This window comes from Dermacentor variabilis, chromosome 7, assembly GCF_050947875.1.
Source record: "Dermacentor variabilis isolate Ectoservices chromosome 7, ASM5094787v1, whole genome shotgun sequence".
Classification (NCBI taxonomy): Eukaryota; Metazoa; Arthropoda; class Arachnida; order Ixodida; family Ixodidae; genus Dermacentor; species Dermacentor variabilis.
In genome coordinates, this window is record NC_134574.1 from 19,269,711 (window position 1) to 19,291,462 (window position 21,752).

The window sequence follows — 21,752 nt, forward strand, 5'->3', positions numbered from 1 at the left end:
GCTTAAATTTGATAGTTGCATGGGCTACAATTTGTCTAATCTAATTTCTACAATTCAGTAGTATTCCAATTGCAACTAAGATAAATAGCTTTTTAGGAATATCAAGCAATTATGGATCATTAGCATGCTAAGTGAAACTTCCGTCTCAATTTAGTGGCACACACATAAGTTTTCCTGTGTCTCATCTTGCATTCACTGCACTTTAGCTGCGAATGAGGTCATTCATCCTGATCCCTTAAAGGACCCTAGAAGGCCACCATTGAAGTACAGCAGTCACGACATCCATCAGAGGCAGACATATACATAAGAACAACATTGCAGAGACACTAAGCCATGGCAATAGAGCAGTAAAGCCTATTTGTGATAGATCATGCCTGGATGGCAAGTCTGAGAGGCGCTCACAGCAAAACGATGCAATTATTCCCTATGTGCACAGGATATCTCGCAATCTAAAGAAGGTTGTTAAAGGCGCCCTGAACCCCCGCTCGGGCTTGGTGAAAAAACACAGCATACGCTGCTGTGAACATCTAAGCCAAACTTTGCGGTCGTGCATGGCACGTGGACTTCGCAAGCGGAGCATGAAGTCACCTTTCTCTCAAACACTGTCTTTTCAAGAGCAGCCTACTCCTCACTTTTTTCTGGATGCTTTATTTCGTAATACAGTCAAGCCCACTTATAACGATACCAGTTTTAACAATATATCGGTTGTAACAATGAGAAGCTGCTGCACCATCAACTTATGTATCTTCTCAATGTGAAATAACCTGCTTACTACAATGCCCCGATTCCGTATTATTGGTTATAACAATGTAGTCTGGCTGCTGAGTGCCAGTGTCAAAAGGTAGAGAAATGCGAAATTCTTGAAAAGAAAAAAGAAAACGAGAAATTCGAGCCGCTGCACAATAGCCCGCTGCCCCAACAGCTCCCATGCGATAATTTTCCAGCCTTCTCCACGCCCCTCTTTCCCGTCGTCCTTCCACCTATCCAAACACAAATGGGCTGCTCCCATAGCTCTACACCGCACCACCCTTAGATTAGAAATATGAATGGACCATGCTAACTGCACTGCTCCCAGATTGCTTGCTGGCTCCTCAGTCAGTGCAGTTCTGCGAATGGCTCAATCACTCGCGTTCGTCTTTGTTCGTTGCATTGAAATTGTTCCTGGCCACATGGTTTTTCTCAGCGTCATTTTACTCACCGGCGAACCAGAAGATGGCTGATCATCAAGCAATGCACAAGGTTGCCAGTGAAAAGAAAGCACACGCCTTTAGATTTGGAAGCTAAATGTTTTTAACCGATGAGGTGATCATCGCGAACGTGCTTGCATCGAATAGCGACGGCAGCGATGACAGGGTAGGGCAGGCTGCCTTAACGTTGTCCTCACAGGAGGCTCAGCAGACGATTCAGTCCCTCTGAGGCTTTGTTTTGGCATGGAACCTTCCGCTTCATTGTGTGGAACACTTTGATGCCCCAGAGAAGGATGTCGGCTAGCTTCACGTAAAGCATGCAAGGCTGATGGACACAGGCTTTTCTCATGCAAGCCACTGAGAAGTACACAGCAAGATGCTTGCCTCAACATTTCTTCTGGATTTCTCAAGCTGACAGGCTGCTGCGACAACCTTCTCGCAATTTTTAAAAGGCGCCTTTTGGGGCCACCAAAGCGATGCCTCGGCAGAGCTTGCATATTGCTTGCTACCCACGACCCCGCTTTGCAGTTGATATAGCAGTGCCATTCTTTAACGTCGACAGCCATGGCATGTTACACGCAATGGGAGCGCCCAGGAAGCAGTTAAGTGAGTGAACACGATCAGCAGCCAGATGAAGGAACGTGGTGGGGAGGGGCACTCCCCCCCATATAATTTTCTCACATCAGCTCTGCCGCCCCCCTATTTTGATTTTTTTTCGTGCAACCCGGTTATAACAATAGAATTTTCGTGGCGCTTGAATATTGTTATAAGTGGGTTCGACTGTATAGCAGATTCCCATGCACGGCTGCAATTGGCAAATAGCTGACATCAATCAAGAAGGTGTTTATATCAGTGTGCTTCTTCCTAGTGCTAGTGGTATATTTATTCACGAAGTTTAATAAACAGGCTGAAGTAAGTTAAAATCTGCTTTTGAATTTCTATAATAATATACGTACTTCAGGAAGAATGCGACTATCGTCTACTCGCATTCAGCCACAGCCACCTCCATAGAAATTGGAAGTTTGGCCCCCCTGCTTATCGATGTTGTGGCCGTCGAGTCTTGCCAATTTCGGCTAGTTTTGAACACTCAACCAGCCTCGAACCACACAAAACTTAAGGTCACACCACATGCACGCTTGCCAGTACAGTAAAACCTCATTAAACCGTACCCGCTTAAACAGTAGTTTGGTTTTAAAAGTAGTAAAGTCAAATCCCGGACTCAGCAGCCATTGAACATAATGTGTTTTGTATTCGCATAAACCGTACCAGCTTATTGTGTACGTATCGGTTAACACATAGTGTTTCCACTTTTCGTCACGCAACACGGCGGTGCGTCGTCTCCATCGGGCGGCCCCGCAGAACAAGCCTCAGAGATCAGAACAGCCTCCAAGCGCCTTGTGTGTTCATTGCACATTGCACCTCATTGCAGCACCGTGCCAGAGAGCATTGTGGCGTCGTGCAAGGAAGGACTCGCGTTATTGCCAACACTCGGATAAAGAAGACACCGGGTGCTCAGCATAGAAGAAAAATTACATCGTTCGTGCTATCGAACGTGACACGAAGAAGACTGTGCTGGCATGCAACAGGGATCTACTGTTGACTACGGTGTGTGGCATCTGGAATGCGAAGAAGTTGCTCGGCAACAATGCTGCAACCGCAAAGAGATGTCGGCTGTGTCAGTTACGCGGTTCGACTTTTTGCCATCATTGTTTTTGTTGTTGCCGAAGCGTCGACTAGCGACAGTGATGAGGACGACACGAAATGCGACAGCACGGGCAATTCAGGCCCGACAGTGGCAGAAGCTGCACGTTACGTCAGCCTCATGAATGCAATCATCGCGACGAGAAGAGCACCTGCAATGAAAAAGGCGCCCCGCAACTGCTGCAGCACTACCGCCCACGTGCAAGGAGATAATGCAACACCAACAAGGCATCTGTCATGCGAGTGCTTGCTGAGAAGAGGAGGCTGGCTGAAAAGCTGACTCACATGAGGCCGCTGTCGTCGCTGCTAGGCCCCCACGGCATCAAACGAAAATAACACTTTTGTCGCGCGAAGTGAATGTTTTTTCCCTTTTCATCGCACTCTCTCCGAGTTCCGCTTTTGACAGGTAAGTGGGTAATTTCATGCTATTTCGGTTAAGCAGCACTACCGTTTAGTATGTACTTTTTCCGAGCTCCGGCCAACTACGGTTTAACGAAGCTTCACTCTATATGCTCACTCCTGGCCACTCCTGGTTAGATGCATTGGCAGACTTTGCTTCGTAATGATCGAACTATTGATAGCACTTCAAAATGCGCAAGCTGGATGCGGCTACTACCCATTGGTCAAGCTAGTGCAGGACAAAGCTAGTCTGCACCACAAAGAACCGCCAGACATATGAGCCTATGAGCACGAGTGTGCATATATGAGCCCTGTTGTAGACAAAGCAACTGTTGCAGTTGCACCTAGCTTAAAGAGTAGCATAGACACCGCCATGGGGTGCCGCAACAAATTCACTGCCTGAGCATACTGCGGCTAGCCAAGGACTGGCACGTCGTAGCCGCCAAAATTGGAAATAGTGGCGCCTACATGAACATCAAAAATAAATTTGAACTGTGCACCACAGTGGTGTTCAGTTGGCAGAGCACTGTGGGCACACCCCGTTCTGCAGTAGCCTGTGCAGTGCAAATCATTGAAGGAGCGAGTAAGTTTTACTTCTTCCCTCCTCCGCCGGGTTCTTCTTTCTTGGGGTTTTGGTTCATTGTCGTCGGCTTTTCCTAAGCTGATGCACTGTTCTCGTGCTTCAGCACTCTGGGACTCAAGGTCGTGGATGTCAATAATTTGAACTGAATTTATTTAGAGACAGACATTAGCAGTTGCATTAGTTGCACTGAGTATGTAGTAAACAAGGAACGTGAGTTCACATTAACGAATGCGGCTGAGCAAAGGGGCAGTCTATCGCTCCGATCGGGCACTTGGGAGATCGGTCCGTTGTCTCCGAAGTCCCAGACTACACTACCCACTCAGCCACGCACATTCTCACCCCCAGCTCCATAACTCACACTGGTGGTGGGTGCCACTTGAACAACCCGAGCCACCCGCGCTGCCTCGTCCCCGGCCCACCCCAAAATACTCCCTCCTCCAGATCCCACTAGTGCTGCGCGATTTATGGTGCTCGCAAAAAGCAGTGCACGATAACCCCCGTCGCTCCCTTTTTCATCTACCTGCGTCCCGGCCACCAACTTCCCAAAGCAGGCTTTACAGGCGTTCTCAGGAAGCAACTCGGTTGCGAGTCAATAGCACAACTTGCAAGGCAACAAATCCATAAACACAGAGAAGACCCCTGAGAAGACAAGTGACCACACATTTCACTAAACAAAAAGAATGCGCACATGAGTCATCCTTCACAATCACCTAACAGAGCGGAAGCACCACAAATGGTATGTTTGATTGCCAATAACTGTGCTTCTGCTGAACGGATTGAAGAACTTTTTGTGGCAAAGTATTTCTGAAATAGCCAAATATAACTTCAAATGCATTACTCAACTTCGACAGAAAGTGGTTCAAGGCCCTTTTTTTAACAGTGCCGATGCAATGTTATACATAGGAAGCACTCCGAGCGACAGTTGTGTTGATACGACGGAGGAGACACTGGCATTTGGTAAAAAAGAACCTTGATGTGTCCCCATCACTAGGTTCTCATTAAACACGAGTTTTCATGTTGTAGGTATAAGATTACTCCTTCAGGTTATAGCTTTTTTTATGTAATAATGCTGGATAAAATGGGTGTTGCTTACAATTTTAAGTGACTGCGCAATTGAACACACCAGTGCATGCAAGCAAGATGCAGCCACTTGGCACTGCACTGAATTAAATAAGGCTCACCACTGCGGTTAACTGTACTGAGTGCACACGAATGATATCATAAACCTTCTCTAGTACATTCATACGTGTGATGATGCAAGTTTCCCATGCATTCCTTCCTCTGAAGCCAAACAGACAATGTAACAGCTAAATAGCCAGACTGGTTGCGACATTGGCTATTTGGTGCTGCACTCTTTTTTCTTTCCAATTCTGCCGCTCAGCGCTCTTCCCAAGTTACCAAAAATGCAGATTCAACCCTTCTGTAACAAGTACTCACTGCACGTAGACCTCCTGCCCGTCGTAAGTGATCTCCTGCACCTGGTACTCCTGGCATGCCTCGACGCAGACAGCCACGCTGTTTCCGCTACCGCTGCTGTTCGACATGGCAGCTGTAGAAACAACAACCAGAGCCAGAACTTTCACATACACATAATGCAGACAACACGACTGGTTATACTAAGCATCAAACCATAAGTCACCCAATATAAACTCTCGGCACATAACATGCCACAGACTACAGTCAGAAAGGAGGAATTACACAAGGCGTGAGAAATATATGTGGAAAGTGACGTCAAGGTACAAATATAGGCTAAGTTCCGGATGGTTTAAGAAGTCACAGAATACTTATGCTGAAAGCAATGCACATGGTAAAAGCCTGTCAAAAACAAAAGGCACACAAGGCAGCAATGCACTAAAGAGGGTGACATGTATAACCGCACACACAAAAAAAAATGGTGCACATCAATTCAGAAGGTTAAAAAAATTTGAAGGACGCTTAAGCTTCACCTTTAACAGTGGAACACAATAGCATTCAAATATCCCCGACTGCTTCTTATGCTTCCTGGTAACTGCAGCTTATGTTACCGTAATGTTTTCCTGGAAACGCTGATGGTGAATGCTATGCACGAAGGGCGAGGTTTGTGGTTCTTTTTTTATGGTGTTGCAAGGGAACGAGTGGGTCACGCCACTCCTACTAAGACAGGTCTAAAACGGCAGCTGGAAAATGCTATCACTTTAAAAGGGATTTGTGTTTCCGCGTAACAGAATTCTGTTTTCTCGTATATTCAAATTATACTCGACACTCCAGTCGAACCCGACTATATTGAACTAGTTTACATTGAATTACTCTTTACTCTGCCGGGGCCACGGCACCGCCACTGCGATCCTACGCTCACCGCTGATGTTTATACAGGTCCTGTTGCTGATTTCCCTGGGCCGGCCATGGTCTGTTTCTTCGATGCAGCCGGTCCCGATGACACCCATGCGTGAATGGCACAATGATACAAGCTCCCCCTGGCTCGGCGCACTTTTGTCAACGGACTGCGGCCTATCAATACCGTTTTTGGCCACTTCACCTCTCCTGGATGCTCCGCCACTTCTGGACGCCGCAGATTTTTCCGTCTGGCAACGTGGGACTGAGTCAGCTGAGCGGGCAGTACAAAAGTGCGCACATTCCAACGCCGCCCTGGGCCACGGCACCGCCACTGCGATCCTACGCTCACCACTGATGTTTATACAGGTTAGCTACTATGACGCTTATTCCTATCGTGACGATGTCTGTCTTTTAGCGGTGTCGTGGCCACCCCATGTTTTGAAAAGTGTTCACGCTTGTACATCGTATCTGTTGTGCCTGCTTGTTCTGGATGGTGATGTCGAGCTAAACCCTGGACCCATGACCAAGGCTCAAGAGGAAAAGCTAGACCTTGTGGCTGGCTCTATCTTGCGTGTTGAAGCTAGTAATTCAGTGCTTCAAGAATCTGTGAACAAGGTGCTTCAAATGCACGTTGAGTTAAAGAATGATTTAGAAAAACTGACAAAACGTGTCCTCGATCTAGAGCAGAAAGTTGCAGCGCCCCCATGTGCTCAGTCCACCACGAGCAGTGACAACGGTCTCGTAGGCGTACAGGAAAAAATTGACGACCTCGAAAATCGCTCTAGGCGGTCTAACGTTCTTTTTTATGGCTTAACAGATTCGGCGAAGTCTGAAACTTGGGAAGAGTCAGAACGACTCGTAAGTAATTTCTGTACCGAAAAACTTGGGCTTACCGTGACGTCAATTTCGAGAGCACATCGTGTGGGCCGCTTTTCGTCTGAGAAGAAGCGGCCTATCATAGCCAAATTTTTCAATGAGAAGGAAGTTGAACTGGTTCTGAGCCGCGGCCATAAATTGAAGAACACTAACTTGAGCATCTCGAGAGATTACTCGGAAGCAGTTCGCGAAAAGCGACGGAAACTTCTCCAGTTCTCGCGAACTATGAAGAAGGACGGAGATCGAGTGCGTCTGGTTTTCAACAAACTGCACTTGAACAATGGCGTTTACGAGTGGAACACCAATGAAGGCCAGGCTGTTCTTGTTTCTCGGCGCAGGGACAATGACGTTCCTCCTCCTTTGTTTCATTAAGCTCAGTTTCATCTACTCGCTCACCCGTTAAATTGCACTGTAGCACTGATAACAAACTTCTCTTTTTATACACCAACGCTAGAAGTATTATCGCTCATGGTATTGCACTCTCATCGCTCATCGATTCATTCCAGGCTTCTTTAGTGTTACTTACCAAGACCTGGCTTAACAACACCATACACGATAACAACATCTTTACGAGTGAATGCACTTTCAAGTTTTTTCGATGTGATAGGCAACAGCGTAGAGGGGGCGGTGTGCTCATCGCGATAAAGGAAGAATTCATCGCCGCACCCATCATTATCGATTCTTTTCTGGAATGTATTTGGATTTCCTAGAAGGGTGCTGCATTTGGTGTGATAATTGGCGTTTTTTACCGTCCACCCAACATGTCTGGCGCGTTTTCCGAAGAGTATCATCGAGTGCTGAGCGAGGTGTGCGCGCATTTTCCGAGGTCGTCAATTATCCTATTTGGCGATTTCAATTTTCCAAATATAGATTGGTCGACGCTCTCCGTATCGGCCACGGATGCGGCCGCACATACCTTTCTCAGCACTTGTCTTGACTTTTCATTAACATAACTTATTAGTCAACCAACACGATCCACTGAAACTTCTGCCAATATACTAGACTTAGTTTTAACTAATAATCCTGAAATATTATCCGACATAACTCATGAAGCAGGCATCGCTGACCATGATATCACAACTGGATGCATTAACTTTTGCGTGAGCAAAAAAATAATTACCAAAAAGAAAATTAGGTGTTACGGCAAGGCCAATTTCGACGCAATTAACAATGAATTAACAACATTTTCAGGTCAATTTCTGCATGATTTTCATTCACGTTCCATTGAACAGAACTGGGTCCTCTTTAAGGCCACCGTCAGTTCACTCATTGACACCTACATTCCTGTGTTATCCATTTCCTGCAAAAGCAGTTCTCCATGGTTTACAAACAAGCTTCGGCGGCTTAATAACAAAAAGAAAAGACTTTACAGGCAGGCTAAGCTGACTGGTCTAGCCAGTGCCCATGATAAACACAAAGCGTGAGAAAAGGCTTATAAGGCATTGCTAAAATCCACTCGCAATAACTTTTTTTCTCATGATTTAGCATCCATGCTAAAAAATAATACTAGTCACTTTTGGCGTGTAGTGAACCCTGCAATTCGCACTGACATCATTCTTACAGATTCTTTTGGTGTTCCCATCTCCGATTCAGATTGTGCTCAACTTCTAAATGATACGTTTGTATCAATTTTCACCCATGAAAACGTTAACTCATTGCCAACTTTACAGACATTAGTGGGAATCACAATGCATGAGGTAGACATCAGTGAGGCTGGTGTTTTATCTCTACTAACCAATCTTAAAATGTCATCTAGTGCCGACCATCTAGGTTTCAACAATAAAATTTTAAAGAATACATCGCATAGTATTTGTTCCATGTTAACAGCTCTATTTTCCCAGTCACTATCAACTGGTGGTATTCCTAATGACTGGCGCATTGCTAAAATAATACCCATTTTCAAATCAGGTGATCGTGCTTCTCCCCTTAATTATCGTCCCATCTCCTTAACCAGCACTATTTGTAAATTACTCGAACATATCATACACAGTCAAGTCATCAACTTCCTTGAAGACCATAACATTATTTTTAAGCATCAGCACGGTTTTCGCAAAGGCTACTCATGCGACACACAACTTGCCGGATTTATTAACGACATACACGCACTAATAGACGCCGGGTTCGAAGTTGACGCAATATTTCTAGATTTTTCTAAGGCATTTGACCGTGTTCCACACCACAGGTTGTTACTTAAACTTTCACAGCTTAACATTCACCCTACTATAATTGCATGGATCACCGATTTTCTCTCATCTAGAATTCAGTTTACATCAGTTAACAATTCCAATTCATGTTATGCTGATGTTACGTCTGGAGTTCCACAGGGCAGCGTACTTGGACCTTTACTCTTTCTAATTTATATTAATGATTTACCCAGTAGCGTCTCATCTAAAATCGGACTATTTGCAGACGATTGTGTAGTTTACCGATGTGTCACAAGTAACACTGATAGCCACTTACTACAAACTGACCTGGACGCAATAAGTACATGGTGTTCTAATTGGTTAATGCCATTAAATATTTCCAAAACTAAACTCATTTCTTTCACCAATAGGCCACGAATTCTAACCACCTATTCCCTTGATAACAACCCTGTGGAACTCGCAACTACTTACAAGTACCTTGGCATCAATCTTCAGTCAAACTTATCATGGAATAATCATATTAATCTTACCCTTGCCTCTTCAAATCGTACTCTCGGACTTATTAAACATAACTTAAGAGAAGCCCCAATGCATGTTAATAAACTAGCATACACAACATTAATTCGTCCTAAACTAGAATACGCGTCTGCCATCTGGGATCCCAAACAAACTTATATCATCAGTAACATCGAAGCCTTGCAGAACCGTGCTGCGCGTTTTATATTTTCAGATTATTCACGTTACACCAGCGTCACCTCGTTAAAGAATAAAGCTGACTTGGACAACTTAGCACTTCGCCGTAAAATTTCTCGCTTAACACTTTTCCATAAGCTTTATCACCATCCATCACTTCACGATGATTTCTTTCAGTCACCAACAGTTATTTTTCCACGCCGTGACCATCCATACAAAGTCAAACGCATTAACTGCCAGTCATCCCATTATGCATATTCGTTCTTACCTCGCACAATAAGTGAATGGAACGCCTTACCATCAGTCATTTCCACGGAACCCGACTTGACTAAGTTTCAACATTTAATTCGCTCACGACTTGTCGACTAATCGTACTATTCTTTTTTGGTACTTTTACAGTGTTTTCGATGTTTGTTGGTGTTTTTCATTGCAGTTTGCCTTATGTTCTCCTAATATGTACTAATGTTTTCTCTGTAATAATTGTTGCCTAATTATCTTGTATATTACCTATGTTTCACTGTATTATTACTTCTGTTACACTCTCTTGTTTTTAGTATGTACTAACTAATGGCCAGTGCTTGTGATTGCCCCCCCCCCCCATGTAATACCCTCGTAATGAGGGCCTTTGGGGGTATTTTGAATAAATAAATAAATAAATATAGAACAATTTCTGAACACGGTATAGTTACAGTAAGTATATATAGCAAAGGTTACGCTTACATCAGACAAAAATATCAGTGACTCCCGTTATATCGAACGTCAAGCAGTGGAAAAGTGCCGCCAAAAGTTGGCTTTCCCTTGCAGTGGCGAGGAAACTCGGTGCCACCGGCTACATTAAACTGCTCTCCCTACCGAGACCTTACTGCGTCGAGCGAGCCGTTGACAACCCCCTGCAAAAAATTATCCTGGCCCACCTGCAGCGCTTGCTCAGACAGCCAATCAGAGGCTCTTGTGCCCTCGTCGTGCAAGATGGCACAAGTATGAGTTGTCTCACTGCTTTTCGGGTTCATTGTATTTGCGCCATCTGGGCCTTCTCCCGCAGTGTTGCCATGATAAAGTGGCAGAATTCGCCTTTCACTGTGAAGCTCAAAATCATAAATCGGGTCGAACATAGTGAAAAGTCGGATGCCCCGCAGCATACAAGATTCCGAGGAGCACTTTCAGCATGATCTTAAAGAACGGGCACTCTGCCAGTACATGTCACGCCACCTAGCAGCGACGGTAAGCATAGGCGAGTAGGCCCTCACCTCCATTTCACCATTGTCCGTGGTGCTCTCAGGCCCACCTGAAAGCGTGCTTTTCCAATTTTCCAATGGATTCACCGCGGCCTCCATGAGAAGCGTGAACAAAAAGAACAAGCACAGATACTGCTGCGTTAAGGATTGTCGCAACCGCAAAGGAGATGTCGGCATTAAATTGTATCGCCTTCCTTCAAAACTGAGGGAAGCAACCCAGCGGCCGAAGTGGATCGTCCCAGTTTGTGTCGGTCTTGCAAATTTCTGTTAAATGAACGAAGACATAATTGCAGAAAAAAAGAGAAAAAGGACAGAACCAGCAGCGGCATCCGTAAAAACACACAATAAAGCGTCAACTGCTTAAAAATATGTAAACTGATTCCGGTGGTTGCAAATTAGTTTAGATGGTTGTTTAGCTCATCTTGCTCCAAAACAAATGCGCAGTGGTTGTAATGTGTCAAATCTAGCTTCATAAGCGCTCCATGCTGGAGCTTTGTACACACTGTGCTTCTTCCTGTGCAAAGATCAAGACGCAACTGCTGGAACCAGGCTCATTCATGCCAATGTTTTCTCGCGCTTATAGCAACAGAACTAAGGTTGGAGTACAGCGCAGCACACGTACAGTATTCGAAAATTAGCATTTCTCTCGCACACGCTAGCGCATATTTGTTCAGTCTCAGTTGTTTAGTCTCAGCTGATTGCTCTCTGTTATGCTTCAGCGCATATTTGTTCAGTCTCAGTTGTTTAGTCTCAGCTGATTGCTCTCTGTTATGCTTCAGCAGTAATGCCTTCTCACATTCAAACCTGAAAGGCAATATTAAAATATGTTCGAGGTACTTTGTCAACGGAGAAAAAAGCCCTTACCCGTCATTTCGCCAAAGCCTCTATAATTGTGAGGTACAAGGCACGCTCCAAGTAATGAAGCAACAAATAACAGTTGAAAAACGTCCACGACCGTATTTGCTCACTTATGTGGCATAAAATATTCATTTGTTAACTTACTTTGAGTTCAACATCATAAGCATGCTTGCTTTGTTGTGACAAACACTGCGCGACCTGCACTGGTTGCTTAGTGGCTATGGTGTTGGGCTGCTAAGCACGAGGTCGCGGGATCAAATCCTGGCCACGGCGACAAAGCCGCTGCTGGTATTGCCGAAGTTTGGACCGAGCTGTCAGAATTTCTGGAAGCCGTTGACGAATCGACGGTCAATGAGTTTGGGAGTGCAGATGATGGTGTCGCGACCACGGGAGAGCCAGAAAACGAAGACTACATTGCCGACATCGTACCAAGCACAAGTGAAAGTGGGCACAATGAGGAAAGCAACGATGGTCCTTTGCCCCCGTCCTCCGGGGTGATTGGTGCACTCGCACTAGTCCTGTGCTTCTGCGCGAATGTGGAAGGTTGCGGCCTCAGCAGCTCCGACTCCTGAGACAATGTGGAGATGTACGTGCGTCGCAGGCCGCGAAACTGCCGAAGCAGAAGAAAATACCAGACTATTCCTTGCGAAACTAAGCTGTTTCAGCAATAAAGTGATTTTATAAATGGTATGAGATTTTATGACATCCAATTCTTTAGCAGGCTTATATCGAATTATGCTCTATATCAAAATGATATGCGTTTTTTTGCGAGTTCAATATAGCCGGGTTCGACTGTATCATGTCCATAGGTTGTGTGTAAGTTGTCATTTACGAATGATCTGATGCATTTTACTTTGAGAAATCCAATTATTTCACTAACGCCTGTGCGCCACACTGCGTGGATCGGGATGCGTGGTTTGAGATTATTCTCTCGCCCGGAGATGACGTCGCCAACGCAGACACCGGGTTTTCTGCGACACGGGGCCCTTACCACTATCATGTTAAAAACAAATAGTAACGCTTTTGATTGATTTGATTATGTCTTATGTCCCAAAACACCACTATGAAAGACACTCATTATGGAGCGCCCCGGACTAAATTTGACTGTCTGGTGTTCGACTACATGTCGAAAAAGTGGTTGGTGCAAATGAAGATGTTTGACAACTATCACTATGCATCAGGCCTGAGTGAGTGTGCACAGAAGGCACAGGCCTTGCTCTAACACCATGGCGCATGGACATCTTTTCTGCATTCGATCTTTCAGCCAGAATCAAACAAGAGTTGTCAGAAAAGAAATTCAACCAGTACTTTATCAAGGAGGGAAACTTGGTATATAAAACCACTCACTTTCACAAGAGACAGGTGAAGGCATAGCTGGAGTAAACCACCCAGAGGCAACAATAAAATTCACGGCTTGACAGGAGCCGGCGCCTTGTCCAGAATGCGCATTTAAGTGAGTGCCAACGCAGTCAGACATCAGAAGAAACAGCAAAGTCTTCAGGAAAGCCGCATTGGCACATTGGCAAAGACACTGCAACTTCTGCGGAGGCAATTCATACTCGAGGACTGCCCACCCAGCGAACACACAGAAGTGCTACAATTTCAGTATCGGGGAACACTTTAGCAAGGTGTGCCCCAAGAAAGCTTCAGCAGAACACAAACTCGAACAACAATTCATTGGGAGATGTCAATGCCCCAAGTGTGCAAGTGTGATTCGCTTAAAAGAAAAACTTGCCAAGAGACAGCAATTATTGGAGTCTGATGATCATATAAAGCAAGACCACATTAAAAAATGCTTTCAGAAAGGCAAATTTTACAAGGAAACAATTTTTTTTAGACAGTCCAAAAGACACAGAACGATATTGTACTGAAGGGAATACAATATCATAACGTATTTTTTGTCACAAATTCCAACAGCTATGATATCAGAGTCGCAAAATTAAAGCGGGTTGTGTCATGGTACGCCGTTTAAATCATGGGACATCACTTTAAATCACATACAGAGCAACCCCGATTATACGACTTTCTCGAGACCACGAAAAAGCGTCGTAAAATCTGAACATAAATTATGCCTATAAATATACTACTTATTTCGCTCGACGAATTTACAAGAAACTTCAATGTAAACAACTAACATACTCTGCAGCGCTAGGAAACCCAAATTATCGAAACAGTAAATGCAATAAGAATTAATGCTGCAGTACAGGTACCAATCATGCTTTAAACGAACGTTTACGGCACTCCACTGCCCACTGCCGCGATTCCCGTCAGCCGGCGCAAACTTTAAGAAGAGTCAGTAAGTTTCTTTTGAACCTTGTTTGATCAGTGAACCAAGAGCTTTCGCTCGAGTTGGGCAACGTCCAAAAGGTGGTCCTCTGCGGCGTCGCGTGAACAGATGAAGTTCGGGATGCTGTCTATGTGCCGCAGCACCTCGGCGAACATGGTAGGCAGAGGCACGGCATCTTTGGCGTTGTCGTTGTCCTTGTCCGATGTCGCAGCGGTGTCGGCACTAGGCAAAGCCTCCTCGATGGCGTCATCCAGTGACACCTCACCGCGGATCACAATGTTGTCGTCGGCCTCCCCGTACTCGACAAAGGTCATGGTGAGGCTTAAACCCTTGAAATTGTTGTTGGCGAAGCCTGCATCGGTTTCGAGCGGCATCGAGGTTGTTGCGTCCCCAGCAGAGGAGGCAATCTCTCGCTTAAAGCCACAGTGCTTGAACGAGTTCGCCATTGTGCTTCGCGACACTGCATTCCACGAAATGGCAATAAAATGCGTGGCATCGAGCACAGTGATCTTTTCCAACTCACTACGCTCCATAACCACCAACCGATGCTGCACTAACAGCTTCCGGTACCCTTGCTTGACGCACTTAATGAAGCCGGCATCCAGCGGCTGAAGCCAGCTTGTGCAGTTGGGCGGAAAACACGTGCAATAAACCTAAGCCTCTCCATGCTACCTTGTCGGTGATCTGCTGCTGAGAAACTGGAAGGAGAGAAATGCTTCCCCAACGCGACGAGAGGTGACGCCGCCGAGAAGAGAGGGAGAAAGTGATTGTGGAGAAGAAAAGGCACTATTTCAGCACGGCAGGCATCGCGGGTGGCTGCTGGTGGGGGAGAGAGCAAAGAGACCCACGGCACTTTTTTTTCGTCTGCTGTTCCGTCTCACGCTTTGCGAGGGTCGTCGTATAACGCGGGTCAGGCGTAAAATTGCATCGGATAACCGGGGTTTTTAATGCACTGCTTCTATGGGGACTTCGCCGGGACTGCGCTAATCAGTCATCAAACCCGGGTCGTCGCAAAACCGGGGGACGTATATCCAGGGTTCCACTGTATATAAGATAACTTTCTTTTGCTTTCTACTTTGAGTAGCAATTTATGTTGACTTTTACGGTATGAATCTAAAGCCAGCCACATAGGCTAAGGAACCAGTAGTTGCTGTCAATCATATTGTATTACACTATGCAGGAATAAAGGTTTTTCTCTTCTCTTTTTCTCTCTCTTAAATGGACCTTGAAATGATTTTGACAATCTTGTACAAATGTACTGAGCCATTAGAGTAGGTCCTGAGCATTAACTGACGCATCTAAGTTCTCTGTGTAAAGCCTGTAATTTATTACGAGGTTTTAAAAACGCACATCGCTATCGATTGCAGCACGTCACTCAGCTGACCTTTCAGTCGCCCCCTGACCAAGCGATGCGAGGTGGCCATATGACGCCAGTAGGGCGAACTATCTGATTGGCTGCCCAGGGCGTGTCATCAATAATTTTTCTAACTTTATGGTGAACAAATGTTGTTCGTTAGTGTTAGGAATATTAGTTAATTTCTTCCTATAAAAAAGAAAGTAACAGAAAGAGAATGCACAAGGACAATTTATCGCTACACTCGAGCACTTCCAGCACACAGCAAGTGCCGTCTCCTTGTGTTACAACATGCTCTGTGTTGACGCGAGCTATGCGGTCTGTGTGTTGGTCTCAATATGTCTTTTCGCGTGCACCATGGTTCACCCTTGCATTGTCGGCTGCAAACGTAGCAATCAGTGACATGTCAAGCTGCAAAATCCTGTCCCCCTGCAAGGCAAACATGCGAGTGGAGTGGCTTCAACGCTGGTTGTCAGTATCTGATCAGCACCAGCATCTAAGCGTTTGCAGCCATCACTTCACGCCGAAAGATTACTACCACAATCGTGTCTTGCGTGTCCGATATTTGGGTAAATGCAAGCGCAAGTGGACTAGGCCTCCCACTTACCCGTTCTACGGGATGAGCAGAGGCGCAAACGTGAACATACTGCACGGTGCAGCCACCTGGTGGCACAGAGCGCAACCAAACAAAGAACTAATATAGCAGTAACGAAGTGTATTCTACTTTGCTGCTGGTGTAAATTTTTGGCAGGGGCATAACCGTGAGCACATTTTTTTTATCTTTAAAATGCTTTACACTTGGTGACAGCAACATTAGCTCTTTGTTTGGCTGGTTAAAATCTAGGCCACCAGGTGGCTGGACCATGCAGACTGATCAGGCTGCTCACATATGTCTACACTAAATCTCCTTCAATACGGCAATAGGAGTATGGATGAGCTTTAGTTTATGCCTCCACCCATCCGTCAAAACACCCAGCTTGCTTGTGGTTACCGAAATATTGGACACACTTGGTGCTGCGACAGAATGCTCACAACGCACACTGCTTCGATAGCTCTTGCTTGGGATCGACTGCCAGGTGGCTGACGGAGAGGTTGGAGAGGCTTCGGGTGTTGGCTCCAAGACAACTGAAAGTAGGTGACACAAACGTGCCGTCGTGATGCATAGCCAGTGAAGGCGGAGCTAAGCCCCTATCACTTGGCAAATGAGTTGAGAAAAAGTATGGCTATGGGGGTGGGTAACCTGTAATCGTCCATAGCTCTCTTGAGACTTCACAGAAATTGCGGTGCGAATGTTAAACTGTAGCTGTACTCAACGCATCTACAAAATCTGTCCAATCCGTTTCAGGGATCCTACTTGAAGGCAGCTTCTTAGACCAGATTGCCTGTGGGAAGGTGGTGATTGATCGGCATCGGTACCATCAGCCCTCCACTTAAGAAACTAGAAGAAGGGACAACAGCAACTAAATGTGAGCACTCATGCTGCACATATACATTTCAGGCATCATTCTTTTCCCAGACAATTACATAGTGACATGCCCTGCCTGATATTGTAGTGTCCACACCTTATAAAATGCTTGCGGTTGCACTCTGGCAGCACTTGCGCACAGCTCATCACGACTTGTATGTACAGGAATTGTTTGCACGCCACTGTCATCATGCTATGCATTTTATCTACAGTTTTGTACCTGCTCATGCATTGTTTTTGTTAAGTTGTGACTCTTCCTTGTTTTGTACTTTCTACAGTCTAACAGCTCCTTACAACTAGGTTTCAGGGTAAATGTAGGTATGCAAATAAATCTTAAAAATGCACCTCGTGCTCAAATCAATAAGGCCTGTATTTGGCTTTCCATGCACATAGGGTAACGCTCAGTATTGCTGCCCTCAGCTCTGGTAAAATTATGATGGGCAGGCATCTTCGAGACCAGGTTTCAATCACAGAGCTGTCATGTGGCCCAGTCGAATCCCATATTTCGGCCGCGATAGCTAAGGTCTGCACACACTGCTACAAAGCAGCAAGTGCAGTGCATTCAATGACAGGCATGCCTGAAAGCTTGATCCCGGTGACATCGTTCGGGTGGCAGACATGCAAACCCGAGCCACTATCACTGCACACATTGACAACCGATGAAGGCATTAAGCTGCGGTGTGACCGGTAGATGCTCAACCATCTGCAAAAACTGGGGAAAGTTTTGAAGAGAACTACAAGCTCCTGAACAATGATGATCTGGTCGAATCAGTAGTGGTAAGTTAACATTCTGCCACATCATTAACGGCCAGACAGGTGTCTCCGGTAATGGAGTATGCGACCAGTGTAGGCGAGGCATCGATGAATTCTTTCAATGGCAGTGCTTCTCCAAAGGACTTTCTTGTTCACACTGATGTGCCCACTTAGCATTTGTCAAGAATCAAACAACAAAGCCCATGTTTTAAAATGGAGGATGTTCTGATTTTGCACAGTTCGCGCCACGCACACATTTCAGTGTATCCTGTGTCCATGGAAACCACCTGACAATGACGTCACGGGGCTCAGAAATGACTGAATAAATGAGCGTTCGGGAACTAAGCATGTGGTCATTCATTGCCAGCGGCCTGGTTGTCACAGCACAGAACAGCACGACATACATGTGTTTGAAATAACCCAGCTCAGTGCTTCATCCACATTTGTTTCACTGTCCCAGTGCTGAGCACCGATCTGCTACACCTGCTATGTAAACGTAGGAATGTGTAAGCACAGTTACAAGCAAGTGGGCACACACAAGGTTGCTTGTCCATGTTGTCATTGTGCTTAAACCGCCCCAAGTATGTTTTATCTGCAAGGCAAAATCTCAAAGCCCATCAAGTGTACTGTGTAAACAATGCAATAATGCAGATTGCTCAGACAAGGCCTGCATTATATTTTTGATCTTGACACTGCAGAGCTTATGGGCATCGTGCAGGAAATAGGTAACAAAATTAAATTTCAGGGACTACATGGACACTGCAGACAGGAAAGCAATGAAATTGCAGACACCAAAGCAAAAGCTGCCTTGCATGATGACACCACAGTGCACATTACTTCAGACCCAGTACAATCTTACTGCTAGCTTATATGATACAGAACTCCATATCCAATAGGTGGGCTCAGCCATATCTAACACAGGCACCTCTATAAATTCAACACCAGAATGTAGTTTCGTATGCCACTGGAATTCAAAATGCCACAACATAGGTTTGGTGTGCAGGATGCAACTTGGTGCGGCATTCACTCGGTATTATGCACACCTCACTGGCTGATTCTGACTGCTGTCATATACCAGAAACACTAACGCATATATTTTGCATCTGCCTAAGATACAAAGAAGTGACGGACCTGTCCGTCCTTTGGCAAACCTCAACGCCATGCCATTCTCAGGGGACCTTGTTTAAAGTCCTTGGCCCAACCCAATATGTACTACAATAGTGTGGGCCATTGTAGTTTTTATACAACACAGGACTAGCCTCAAGACTTTAATCCTGCTGCTGTATTGAAGATGAACATCACCACACCAATATATTAAAGCGAAGCTTTCCTTGAGTCTTTGTTCGACTTCACCACAGCTGCTATCTGGCACATCGCATCGCAAGGCAAGGAAATAGGAGTTGCGGGGAAGCTGAGTGAACTTTAGTTCAAGGTATGATACAGTACGTTTCTGCTATTTCTGAAAAATAAACACCATGATATATGTCAAGCAGACAACTTACGCAGGGCGTGCAGAAGCAGAGTTGCATTAATTAAAGGGACCCTGAAAATATTTTGACGATTTTGTACTGTCACGGTGCAGCATTATTCAATTCAGTGAAGCACTGATCAACGGGCGCCAAAAGGGTCGTAGTAATAGGAACTCACGAGCAAGGTGGTTATTGCCGGCCACTCGGGCAAGCAGTTGAAAAAGATCGAACGCAGGTTTAGGAATTATTGTCCTTTTGTCGTCGGTGCGACCGTGACACCTGAACAGTTTTTGTAGGAATGCCTATTGTCGGCGTGACTGTCACACCCTGACTTTTTTTGTAGGAACCCCTGTGTATTCTCTACCTCGTGCGTGCATTGAGAAGTTTCCTAAGAAGGCGGGGGTGCGAATACTCCGAAGTATTGTGTGTCCATGCAATCATGTTTCCACGAAGTGCCGACAGTGTATGTGGTGTCTCTTTGCAAGCCCGTGTTCACAAATTGCTGCCAGTGTAAGTGTGCCGACAGCGCCGTATGGCCAGCTGCCGTAGTTTCTCCCATGTTTATGAAAGGACAATGGAGGCCCGGCACCGACTCAAGGGTGTGCCTGTGTGGTGCCATACAAGTGTGCAGACTATCAGCAAAGGAGAAGCACCTGTTCCTTGGCCCCTAATTAAAAGCGGCACGGCCAAGACCTTGGGAGGAGCCAGTATACAATCGGATGAACTTGATTGGATCATCACCAATATCTGCCATCCTCCAACCTAGGGCACTAGGGAAAGGAAAAGTTATTTAAGCGCAGGTTTTAGACCCAGCTAAGCAGTCTAGAGTGTAGAGGCTAGAAGCAGAGCCTGCAATCTGCTGAGAAGCGTCAAGGAGCTAGTGCCGTCCAGTATCGACCGGGTCGCCTAGCTGCGTCTTAACTGTGACTTACTAGTTGGCGTAAGAGACGAGAAACCAACGTCTGCAACGAAGCTCACGGTAGTTCCCCTCAAGTTAGCTCAACCTGCTCGAGGGACGACATCAGACCTAGACTCCCGGGAAACCCAGTCCAGCAATCGCATCCACCGCAACGAGATCGGCTTGCCAGCTTTCTTCAGGAAAGCTCTGCCGTCGACTCCATGCTTGGACTTGCTGCTGCTGCCCGGCCATGCGTATGAAATCATTTGTCTTCTTTTGAACTCTGTTTAGTGGACAACCATTAAGTGTATTCTTGTGTAGTGTTAATTTTAATATCCACTGTTAATTGCTTGTTGCATTTCTTTTTTCATCATTGATCTAGATTAAGTGCATGTATGTTAGTGTTCTTGTGCTTTTTGCGTTTCTTTTAATCTTTGTGTCACTGTCAGTCAATAATTTTTTTTTTTCTCTCTCTTTCTCACGACTCTGACTCCTTCGATGTGTTTGCTTGAGTACGGAACGACCAACCGGCTTGTATACCCCGTCGCGACTTCGCCCCGACGGCGAACAGGTGACAAGCTGCGACATTTAAACTGGCGTCCGCGACAGGACATTCTGTACAAAAGCAGCACAGTGAACGAAGAACGAGAATCGTGGAGATTGATCAATTAGTGCTACTGACGCATCATTGCTAAATGTAGAATGCCCGTGCATGCGAATTGTGAGCGCGCAAGTTTTGGAAGGATAGCGGCATTTTGGAGGGAATGGAGTCCGACAAGTGGATAGAACAAGGCAAACGGTTAGGCCTAGAGGGTGCTGAGCTGAGGACATGGTTTGCGGAACGGCAGGGGCAGGCCTGAGAAGAGCGAGCGTTGGCTCGAGAGGAAAAAGAGAAAGAGCGCAAAGTAAAAGAGAAATAGCGCGAAGAAAAAGAGGGAGCGAGTGGTGGCGAAAGAAGCCATATAGCGGGAAATGCTGTTGTTACAATTAAGGATTCAGCTTTTTCAAGGTAGCAACGAGAGTAGGGCTAACAACGAGCACCTAGAGGTACAGGACTTTGAAGAACAGCAGCAGAAATGTCAGGCGCTCGTAGAAGTGACACACGGGAGGTGCAAAGAAGTCACATGCACGATTCTACCTATGGCAGAAAGACAGGCTAATCCCTGTGAGCCTAGATGTACGTTGACGGGGGATGCCAGATCCGAAGATTGTGGCGTAGTTGCGGAGGAGCCCGCTGATGGGGACTAGATTGAATGCGACGAAATACAGTACGAATGGATTGCTAGAGAAGCAGCTAGGCTAACTGTGGAAGATTTGGCAGTTACCCAGGGAGTGCGCCAGCCGAGGTAGCAATGATAGGAATGATTTAGCTGTAAATAATTTAAACTGTGCGGTTCAGATGGCAATCGTGACCGACGATATGAGTGCCGGTCAGCACGAGACGCGAGCGGGAAGCTTGGAAATGAGCACCAAGAAGCGTGCTAGAAGAAAGCGGTGTCACAGGATCGGGAATGCGGCACAAAAGACAATGCGACCG

General features: G+C 45.8%; 1 protein-coding gene across 2 annotated transcripts in view; it reads right to left on the reverse strand.

The window, feature by feature from the left end:
• The window catches only part of MED17 (mediator complex subunit 17), a 305,063-nt gene that overhangs the window by 275,593 nt on the left and 7,718 nt on the right, over positions 1-21,752 (reverse strand). For both annotated transcript variants that reach the window (XM_075698299.1, XM_075698300.1), the window contains exon 4: positions 5,308-5,419. In XM_075698299.1, coding sequence (XP_075554414.1) covers positions 5,308-5,414 — 107 coding nt within the window. In that variant the 5' untranslated portion in view covers positions 5,415-5,419. The remainder of the gene's footprint in view (positions 1-5,307; positions 5,420-21,752) is intronic.